The sequence below is a fragment of the Chiloscyllium plagiosum genome, unplaced genomic scaffold, assembly GCF_037043375.1.
Source record: "Chiloscyllium plagiosum isolate Xiang-an unplaced genomic scaffold, Cpla_swu_hap1 HiC_scaffold_8, whole genome shotgun sequence".
Lineage (NCBI taxonomy): Eukaryota > Metazoa > Chordata > Chondrichthyes > Orectolobiformes > Hemiscylliidae > Chiloscyllium > Chiloscyllium plagiosum.
Window position 1 is genome coordinate 43,962,642 of NW_028270146.1, and position 11,280 is coordinate 43,973,921.

General features: G+C 38.7%; 1 protein-coding gene across 2 annotated transcripts in view; it reads left to right on the top strand.

The window, feature by feature from the left end:
• Nucleotides 1–8,956, top strand: part of LOC122553505 (kelch domain-containing protein 2-like) — a 46,168-nt gene extending 37,212 nt beyond the window's left edge. For both annotated transcript variants that reach the window (XM_043697362.2, XM_043697361.2), the window contains exons 13-14: nucleotides 3,343–3,395; nucleotides 8,096–8,956. In XM_043697362.2, coding sequence (XP_043553297.2) covers nucleotides 3,343–3,395; nucleotides 8,096–8,219 — 177 coding nt within the window. In that variant the 3' untranslated portion in view covers nucleotides 8,220–8,956. The remainder of the gene's footprint in view (nucleotides 1–3,342; nucleotides 3,396–8,095) is intronic.
• The last annotated feature ends 2,324 nt before the right edge of the window (nucleotides 8,957–11,280 follow it).

The following is an 11,280-nucleotide window of genomic DNA, read 5'->3' on the forward strand; positions in this document are numbered from 1 at the left end:
GAACAGATGCAAATATAATTGGCCACATGGCCCCCTCCTATGCCATGACCGTTCTGCGATTTCATGGTAAATGAGTAAAATGAAGTGTTAAGGAATTTAAAAAAAAAAAAAATCTCCATACTCATTTGTTTAACTTCACTGCCCAGAACTTGGTTTCTGCTTCAATGCAGCAGAAGATATTGCTAGTGAGTGAGTAGCAAGTTACTTTACCCATAATAAGTAGCCTTATGGTCTTATACTAGTAGGAATTTTGGTTCCTCAGAATAATATAGTCAGAGCCAAGTCAGTGGCACAGGGACAAAACAGCTGTACAGGAGCTGAGGAAGAATAATAATGGAAGAATAGTGCTTCTAGAAGCATAGAAACGAAGAACAGGAGCAGGCCATCCAGTCCTTCAAGTCTGCTCTACTGTTCAATATGATTGTGGATTATCCTCTATCTCAATGCCATTATACCCAGTTTTGGATGTAGGTTTGCTCACTAAACTGGAAGATTCATTTTCAGATGTTTCATCACCATACTAGGTAACCTCTTCAGTAAGCCTCCCGATGAAGCACTGCTGATGATTCCTGCTTTCTAATTAATGTTTGGGTTTCTTTTGGTTGGTGATGTCATTTCCTGTTTTTTCTCAGGGGGGTGGTAAATGAGGTCCAAGTCAATGTGTTTGTTGATTGAATTCCAGTTGGAATGCCATGCTTCTCGGAAATCTCGTGCAAGTCTCTGTTTGGCTTGTCCTAGAATGGTTGTGTTGTCCCAGTCGAAGTGGTGTCCTTCCTAGTAGTATGTAGGGATACTAGTGAGAGAGGGTCATGTCGTTTTGTGGCTAGTTGATGCTCATGTGTCCTGGTGGCTAGTTTTCTGCCTGTTTGTCCAATGTAGTGTTTGTTACAGTCCTTGCACGGTATTTTTTTGCAGCTCCAAACATGATAGTATGTTGTTTCCCTGGTGCCAGGATCAAGACTTCCACATCACTCTCTTCCACCAGAAGAATGTCCTGAAGGCATAAACAGCCAAAGGTCATAATTCAAGTTAGGAAAGGAGAGGAGGTCCTGAAAGCCAATTTCAGAGAACGAGGAAGATTGAAAAGCAGTTATCTCACAATTACTATCAGTCCCATGTGCACGTGAGCACAGAGACAGAATTAAGCAATTGAACATGTGGCTGAAAAATTAGTGCAGGAAGGGTATCAAATTTGAGGTATTGGTACCAGTTCTAGGGCAGATGATACTTATCCCAGGATGAACAAGTTGCATTTTGGCAGGACCAGAGCTGACATCCTTGCAGGGAAATTTTGTGGGAAAATGGTGCTGTTTGGAATGATTGTCGGTAGATTGGGAACTCAGAATACAAATTTATTGTCACATGTACTTTTACATTAAAAATACAGTGAAAACATTTACAATTTACCCCACAGTGGCACCTCTAATGACAGAAGTCATATTTAATAATGAAATTAAAGTAAAATAAAGACAAAAGTTCATCAGTTTAGTTAATGGCTCCTGGGCTTGAGGCAATACAGATTTTTTAAAAAAAACCTGAAGATGCAGCCAGGACGAGACCACCCAGCTGGGCCGCTGGAATGTTGAGCCAGAAGCCCCTGCTGAAGATGACCATCATGGTGGGCCAAACTCACCTGCCAGGCTGCTGGAGTACCTGGAAGTTGAAGATGAAGGAGACCATCATACTGGGGATAAGCCGTGCCAGGCTGAGAATGCTTTTCTCCTCCTCCAGGTTCCTGGGCCACTGGTTACCCTGCCAGTCATGGTTGAGGGATTTATTCTGGCACCTGTTCTTTGCTCCCCGCAAGACTCTGCACTGGAGTTCGGCACGTCCTAGCATTTTTGCTGCTGCCGCCGGAGGCTGCCTCTTTCGTTCTCTCCTCTACAAGCTTAAAAAAAAGAGAGAGAAAAAAAAAGGGGGAGACAAAAAGTAAAAGAGCAAAAGCAAATAGAGGGGGGAAAAAAAGCTGACGGGAGCAGATGATCCCTGGGCTTAGACCACTTACTCCACCCCCATCTTGAATTCAACCTTGAGAGGGATCGCTGATTCAGGGGAAACATTAGTAAAAGGAGTGAGCAAGACAATAATGATGAGCAACTTCAATTTGCATAGATTGGATTAACAGGTCAGCACTTATGTTCTGGACAATGAATTTCTGGAGTGTACAAAATGGGTTTTGGGTCCAGTATAATGAAAAGCCAACTGGGCTAGTTTGCATTTGGTATTGTGTAATATTAAAGGGATAATTCAACCTTGTTATAAAGGGGCTCTGGGAATTAGAGACCATGATATAATATTACATGGTGTATGAATGAAAATAGGGTGTTAAAGTTTGAGCAATAAAAACTGGATGAGTATGAATGGAAAGCTGGCTGGCATCTATTGGGAAGATAAATAAAAGGATTTGACAGTAGACAGGCAAGGGCTGAGGGGAAACCAGTGTTTAAAGAAATATTACAAGGTGTATAACAAATTTATAACATTCTTTTAATTCCCAGAACCCCAGAGCAAGGTTGAATTCTCCCTTTATGTTTCCTTCAAGGCACAGTCACCTAAAAGGGAAAGGTGAATCAATCATGGTTCACAAAATTAGTGTAAGATTGCATTAGATTGAAGGAAGTGGTTGAGGGATTTATTCTGGCACCTGTTCTTCTCTCCTCGTGAGACTCTGCCAGAATGCTAGAAATAGTACATAAACAGCCTGAGCATTGAGCACAAGAAAGTGCTCAGGCTAAATAGACTGAATGGCCTACTCCAGTTCCGACAGAACTTCAACTAATTCACTCTTGCAAGTAGCAATCTATTTCAGCACCATTGGATACAACAAAGTTTGTTTTTATTTCCAGTACAAATTGTTCCACATACAAATATTCTGGCAGTACTAACTGGTATCAAACTACTGTCCAGATATACTGTCACACTAGTCCTTTGCCAGTTTTTTAAGACTCCATGTGTAAAGCAGGTTAGGTTATATGACTATCTGCAATTTTTTTTTCCCAGTGCAGGTCAAGCTAAATGTAATAGAGAATCTGAGTACTTTATAATTAATATTTAAGTTGAAAATTATTCAAAATTATTGGCATCAGTGGTCTTGAGAAGGAATGGTCTCTGCATTTTTTTAAAATGTGCAGCAGGTCACTTAGTGGATTATTCGGTTCTTTTAAAAAAAATGATATGGACCTCGTAGGTAGTCTTGCAAACCTTTTAGTCTTATTTGGAAATTTAAACAAGTGATATTAGGATTGTTACAATTTGTCATAAATGCTTCCTTTACTATCCATGTAGTTTAAATTATTTCAGAATTCTGTCTTCTATATCTAAATTTCTGTTACTTTTCTGCAGGCCCATAGTAATGACATCCTTATCTTCTCTGTCCAGCCAAAGTCACTTGTCAGGTAAGGCCATGATTTTGTTCATAAACAGTTGCCATGTATAGTGAATTAGAACACTAGTATTCATCTTTGAGTCTCTTTTTTTTCATATGAATTAAAGTCCAGACCACACTGGAGTTAAAATGGCTACAAGGATCTCTCTCTTTGATTTCAGCACTAATTAGTAACCTATCTTAGAGGTTGCTCTGGTAAAATGCAAGAACTGTTGCTTTCCAGTTTGAAGCTGAAACATGAACGGGTAACTTAAAAAGTAGCTTTGTTCCTATTATTTAGCAGCACTGAAATGTAAATGTGTCCATATCAGCATTACCTGAGTAAAAAGGAAGCAAAATAAATTGATCCCAGTTAGATCTTTTGATGAAAAATTACTAACATTATAATTGACTTCTCCAGATTCCAACGATTTTTGGAAAATTACAACCAATTCATCCACTGAGTCTGTAACTACCACTTTTAGGATCCTGGGATGTAAGCCATAAGAGCCAGGAACTTATCTGCCTTTAACACCATTAGTTTCTCTTAATACTATTTCTTTGGTACTGAGTTCCTCACCTTTTGTTTTAGTGTTAATGAAATGTTTGAAGTATAGTCCACCATAAAGACTGATGCAAATCATGTTTACTCCTGCTGTTTCCTTGTTCCCTAGACCATCTCCCAGATTCATTTTCTAAGAATGTTCGCTTGTCTTCCTTTTCATATATTTAAAGAAGCTCTTATTGTCAGTTTTCAAATTCCTTGCAAGTTTATGCTTGTAGTTTATTTTCTGTCTTTAGCTTTTTAGTTCTCCTTTGCTGAATGCTGCATTTATCTTTGGGGCTGTCACTGATTTTGGTCTCCATATGGGTTTTTCCTTTCAACTTAATATTCTCAATTTGCTGAATAGCCATGGTTGGTTTATCCCTCGTTTTGAATATATCCTCCTTGCAGGGATATATTTTTGCTGAGAGTCATTAATTGTCTCCTTAAATGTCTGCTACTGCTTGCTTACAGTCATTCCTACTAATCTATCCACTCAGTTCACTTGACCTAACTATTCTTATTTCACTGTAATTCCTTTATTTAAGTTAAACAGTTGTTTCCGACCTGGGGGATCTTTTTCTGAGATCCTTTTCTAAACACTCCTCATTACCATCTCCAGATCCACGCTATCCTGCTGTCTGGCTGTCTCCATGAATCTATCCCTAATACACTCTACAACAATGAATTCAGTTACCCTTTCCAATTTGATTAATTTCAACATAAGATTAAAGCCACCTATAAATTATTACTCTATTCTTTTATACCCTATTACTTGTTGATTTATAGCCTTTCCCACAAAATTACTACTGTTTGGGGGTCTGTACAGTACTCCTACCAATGACTTATTTTTTCTTGCTGTTTTTCACCTCTGCCCAAATGCATCATCCAAGTCTCTAGAACCTCTCAATGTCCTTGTTTCATTTCTTAAGTGCTCCCCATTGTCTGTCTATCCCTCGCATTTCTCCATAATGTCAAGTTCCCAGTTTTAATTTTTTTGTAGTCACGTACCCAAGCTTTGTTTTGTGAGCAGTACAGGCAGATCATAGCAAACAAGGACATACTGATCATAGGGTGCTCGGACAGAGCAAGGCATGAAGTTCCGATTGCACAGGAGGTGCACAAAGCAAAATCAACATTATTTGAAATTAGATAGGTCCATTCAGCAGTCAAATAACAGCAGGGAAGAAGCTGCTCTTGAACATATTGGGTGCATGTGTTCAAGCTTCTGTAGCTTCTGCCTACCTGACCGAAGTGTTTGGAAGAGAGCATTACTGGGGTGGGAGCAATCTTTCATGATGTCAGCAGCCTTTCTGCGGCAACTGGAAGTGTAAATGGAGTCCATGGAGGGGGGGGGGGGTGGCAGTTGGCTTCCGTGATGGTCTGGGCTGTGCACACAACTTTCCATTGGGCAGAGCAGTTGCCATACCAGACCACTAAGCACCTAGATAGAATGCTTTCTATGGTGCATCTGTAAAAGCTGGTGAGGGTGCTTATGGACATGCCAACTTTGTTAAGCCACCTGAAAAAGCAGCAGCATGTGTTTTATTGACCGTCGCATCTACATGGGAGGTCCAGGACAGATTGTCAATTATTGTCACTCCTAGAAATTAGACGTGCTCAAACTTCTCCACCTCAGCTCTGTTGATGTAGATAGGAGTATGACCTCCTGTTTCTTCCAGAAGTCAATGATCAGTTCTTTTGTTTTGCCAACATTGAAAGATGATTATCATTGAACCATGACACCAAGCACTCATCTCCTTTGTATTTACCTCAAAGTGTGCCATCAGTTTGTCTGCCTTATTCCAAATGCTTAGTGTATTAAGGTACAAATCCTTTGAGTTTTCTACACTTTGTGATTCCTTCGGTACAAAATGGCATTCACAGACTGTCCCTTCTTTTTATTTTCTGGTAATAATTAACCCCATCCCTAGCAATTCTACTTTCTTCTTTCTTTGATTTATACTTTTCCATGCAACTGAACCCACTCTCACTCCCCACTATTTAGCATAAAGCCCTAGTTATGAGATTTATCAGGACTCTGGACCCAGCGTGATATCGGTAGACCCAATCCAATTGTTCATCCTACTGATGCCAATGTCCCAATAATTTGATCCTGTTTCTCCCACACCAATCTTTGAGTCACAGGTTTACCTCTTTAACCCTGTTAACCCTGTGCTAATTTCTTCATGGCTCAGGTAGTAATCTGGAGATTATTACCATTTTAGTGCTGCTTTTTCATTTAGCCTCTAGCTGCTCATATTCCCTCAGTAGAACCTCTTTCCTGTTTCTGCATATATCACTAGTACCTATGTGGACTATGCAAACTGGATCTTGCCCCTTCCACTCCAAGTTTCAGGGAGAGCCTGAACCTAGGCAACACTATCTTTTGAGACTCTCTGTCCTGGCCCCAGAGAACAGTGTCTATTCTCCTGACTATACTAACCTCAAATAGAAAAATGTTTCACTTTTTTCTCCACTCTTTTTTGGCTCCCTGTGCTATGGTCAGTTTTCTTATCCTTCCTCCAGCCCCCAATCTCATCCACACAAGGAGCAAGAATCTCAAACTTGTTAGACAAACTCAAAAGTTAGAGCTGCTTCACTACCTCCTGGATCTCTCTACCTGCTTTGCTGGTAGTCATATCGTCCTGTCCCTGACCACTAACTGAATTCAAGGGTGTAACTGCCTCCTGAAACACTGTTTCAGGAAACTCTTTCACCCTGACTTCTGTGTCGCAGGGTTCAAAGCTCAGACTCCAACTCGTGAACTGAGATGGAGGTCCTCAATCAAATAGTGACCACATCTATAGGAACATCTATGAACCACAATGGGGTCCAACCAGATCTTATATCATGCAGGTACAAAAAAAAAATCATCTGGCCATACTGCTGTTTTTATTACTTAGTTCTTAATTTGTTTTTAAAAATTTCCTCCTAGTTTTTGTTTGAATAGAAATATTTACAGGTTACATTCTGAAAGTGACCTATAATATAGTCAAATTAGCAGCAATTACCAACCAGTGAACTTCGTTTTTCCTGTGATATTACTGTTTTGCGCTGAGCCCCCAATCGTGGGCTTCAATTTATTCTCTTAAAAAATATGAACTTTAAAAAAAAGCTAAAACCTCTTTCCCCCACACTGAATTCCCACATTGCCTCCAAAATACATACTCACGCAAGCTGTCTCACTCCAGACATGATGGCTCCTTAGTTACAATGGAAAGTTTACTGAACAGCCCCTTTCTTAAATAGGGCTGAGGTGAGCTGAGATCACTCTCACTTAGTTAAGATTCAATAGTAATTAACACCTGTTAAAGCTGTAATTAGGTTTCAGGTGATTGATCACTATCCCTCAGTCAGCTACCTTATTAACCTTTCCACTAGACGACTGAATGTTAAACTTTTAAAATGGAGGAGGAGAAGAAATGTTTACCAAACCTATTCCCATGCTGCCTCCAGAATCCCTGAGCTGTATACTCTTGGTGTGATATCTCCTTCCTGACCATGCAAAGCTTACTTTTGGAATCAATTATTGAGGTAGTGCATTTTGGAAATCATAATCTAATCAAGCAGTCCCTGCCTGGCTTCGTGAAAGGGAACTCATATCTTATTGGAATTTTGAGGAAGTCTCAACCAGAGTCTAAAGAGTGGGGATAAATGTGTTGTATCTGGACTTTAGGAAGGGGTTAAAAAAGGGAGCTCACAAAAGTTTGTAATAAGATAAGAGCCCATCACATTGCAGGTGGTATATTAGCATGAATGGAGAATTGGCTCATGGCAGGAAACATCAAGTGGGAATAACGGGTTTTTATTAAACTGGTTGGTGACTTGTTACTTTCCACAGAGATCATTGCTGGCATCACACTGTACACAATATATGTTATAGTGGTGCTGCTGCACATTGTGTGAAGGAATATTGGTCAACTTCAACATCCCATTCCACCCAAACACAATTCCCTGCATCTTTTTAGTAAAATAGAAAACTACCTGGCAGTCATATGGATCCTTTATATTATATGTTAAACTTTTATGAATTATTTGCTATGTTTTTTCAGAGTGCTGATTGAATTGTTACATTGTGGGATGAAGTTAATGTAAGATTGAAATAAAACTTACAAAAAAAACTTTAGTATGGAGAATAATTTCTATAGTTTTCAATTGATTTTTGTATTATTTTCATCCCTCAGACTTTGTCTAGAGGCAGTGATCCACTATAAAGAAATGTTGGCCAATATATGGGACTGTCTTCCAAAACATCTGCTTCTTAGTATTAATCAACGAGCTGGGAGTAGTAACACATCTGGATCATGAATTCTGAACACAATTACTGTTTTAGCAATCAAAGTGTGATTTAGTTATTCTTTGTTCTACCAGTCAAAAATACTGGTTTGTGACAAGGTTTGGGCAAGGCGCAGAGAAGCATGACATTTGTTTTTTTTATTGGTACCTGCATTTTTTGCAGGCTTTTGATTTGCTTGTACTGTATGTATAGAAATCTTATTGTTTTTAATAAATGTGAAGCAAAGAAAACTAGTTTACTTTAAACATCTAAGTGTGTCATCAACTTCAAAATAATGCTCAGTTTGATATGTTGAACCTTATCTACCTGAAACAACTTGTTTTTCATTCAGCTATTAAAAAATAAACAGGTGCATTTTCAATAAAGGGCAAAGAATTTCATGAAATCCATCCTTCATGATTTGTCATTTCAGGATAAGTTATACATGAAATTAGTATTGGCATCGCAAGTGCTAGGTAATAACAAGCCATCAATGTTGATTCCCACATTATCCTGGGAGTCACTAAGGTGGGGCAGCGGGGGAGGAGAATATAACATTACACAACTGAAAACCATAGTGGCAGTGAATACTGAAATCAGAGGCAAAATTGGGAGTGAGGAAGAGTATGGCAACTAATGTCACTGATCCAAAGAAATGAGTATGAGATTGATTCAGGACCAAAAAGACAAATGTTTGGAGGCTGAGTGTACATTTGAAGTATTTAAATATTTCTTCCATTCTACCTTGAATAAAAATTACTTTTCTGGATTTGTACCTGAGCTGTTTGACTGATCAACCAAGTGCCACTGCTCTAAACTTAGACAAAATGTTTCACTTTGCTATGCAAATCAGTTTGATTTTTACTGCTCACACTTTTGGCATCATTAATCCACACTAAGTTTCAGCTATTCATGAAGGGTTATAATAAATAATCAATGCTTTTCTTGTTTGGAAAGGCAGCTTGACTGTTTCTTTTCACTAAGGAATTTGAACATTTTACCAAATTACAAATCACACAACACCTGATGAGAGCGGTGCTCTGAAAGCTCGTGCTTTCAATTTAACCTGTTGGACTATAACCTGGTGTTGTGTGATTTGTAACTTTGTACACCCCAGTCCAACACTGGCATCTCCAAAATCAGAACATTTTACCATATTTGTGGAAAGAGAAACTGAGTCACTAATTGGTACATAACAGTATTATCATCCCTTAGATTTTTATGCCACTTTCAGCAGAGAGATAATGGAGTGGGATAGTAATTAAGTCATCTGTAGCTGTTGTAGAGGGCATTTAAGTTAGCCACCTTTTATATTACTAATTAGTGCTAGTTTCAAATAAAATGATCTGTCAAATCTTTCTTGGTCTTTGTGTATCCATCCACATAAGTACAACAATCTCATCTGCCACAGTTAATGATCATTTCTAGAGAACAAAGTTAATGTTCTGCTCACTACATAGAGAGATTGAGAAAGGTACTCATTGTATTTAGTATCAGGAAATTATGCATTGAATAGTTTTGTGATGAGCCAATTAAAATGGGTTGAACATAACGAATACAATTTTATTTACAGTTGAAAAAAAAACCTAATTTTAGAACTGATCTTTGTTATTGTAGGACACCCATGAAATTGCTGAGGGGGCTAGCTCAGGATAGCAGTGCTCATGTGTATTGTTCCTAACATTTATTTTTCTGTAAGTAGAGGAGTACTGACCCACAGCTATTTTTCTGATGATGTCCTTCAAGTTTCATCTTCTGTATCTTAGTAAGAAAATACTAAAACTTTCAAAATAAAACTTAGAGCATCAGAATCTTACTGCAAGGTTTAATTATAATCCATTCTACTTTACTTTTCAAAAAAAATGAAACAACTGACAGAGGGAGATTCATCCAGTTAAGAACTTGCCACATTGCTGTCTTCAATTATAGACTGAGAAGTTGAATAATATGACAAGGTATGGCCACCCAGGCAACTAGTTTCTTCATGTGCTGCTGATTTATAGAGGAGGCCAGAAGAACACAACAAGCCAGGTGGCATCAGGAGATGAAATAAATGTTTTGGGTGGAACACTTTGTCTCTAGCTGACTTATAGAGGACAAGTTTGCTCACGAGTGAGCCATCCATTCTTAAAAGGATTTCAGAATGCTCGAAGGTAGAAGGCCAAGGGTGGTGTTGGAGAATTGCCAATCAGACTGGAGGCCTGTGACCAGCAGTTTGCTGCAAGAATCTGTGCTGCATCCGCTGATTATCTTTTATATAAATGATTTGGATGTGAATAGAGGAGGTATTGAAAGAGTTCAGAAAAGATTTACAAGGATGGTGCAAGGGTTGGAGGTTTTGAGCTATAGGGAGAGGCTGAAAAGGTTGGGGCTTTTTTCCCCAAGAACGTCAAAGTCTGAGGGGTGACCTTTTAGAGGTTTATAAAATCATGAGGGGCATGAATAGGATAAATAGAAAAGGTCTTTTCCCTGGAGTGTGGGAGGGCATAGGTTTAGGGTGTGAGGGGAAAAATACGAAAGGGACAACTTTTTCACACAGTGGTGTATGTATGGAATGAGCTGCCAGAGGAAGTGATACAATTACAGCATTTAAAAGGCATCTGGATGTGTATACGAATAGGAAAGGTTGAGAGGATATGGGCCAATTGCTGGCAAATGGGACTAGATTAACTTAGGATATCTGGCAACTTGGACCGAATTGTCTTTCTGTGCTGTACATCTCTGACTCTAAGTCAATAGTCTAAAGTAAATTGGTCAAGAAGAAATAGGTAGAATTTCCCAGCAATGTTTCCTACATGTTTTGTACCTAGCCTATTTGCAATATTAGAGGCTGAAAGCAGCATGCAGTGCAGTCAAACTAGAGGCATCTCTCTAAATATTTGACATAATGTTTTAAATGAATTACAGCTAATTGATGAATATTGATACTAATGTCAAAAGTTTGATGCAATACTCCACTCTTTCCTCTCTACAATTTCCCAGTAATAATGCTTTGATGATCAGATTTATTGAATGAATAAATGATATTTCTAAATAAATGCATGAATATGTGTTTTAAAAGAGTTAAATCAGTCACTCTGGATAAAGTGCACA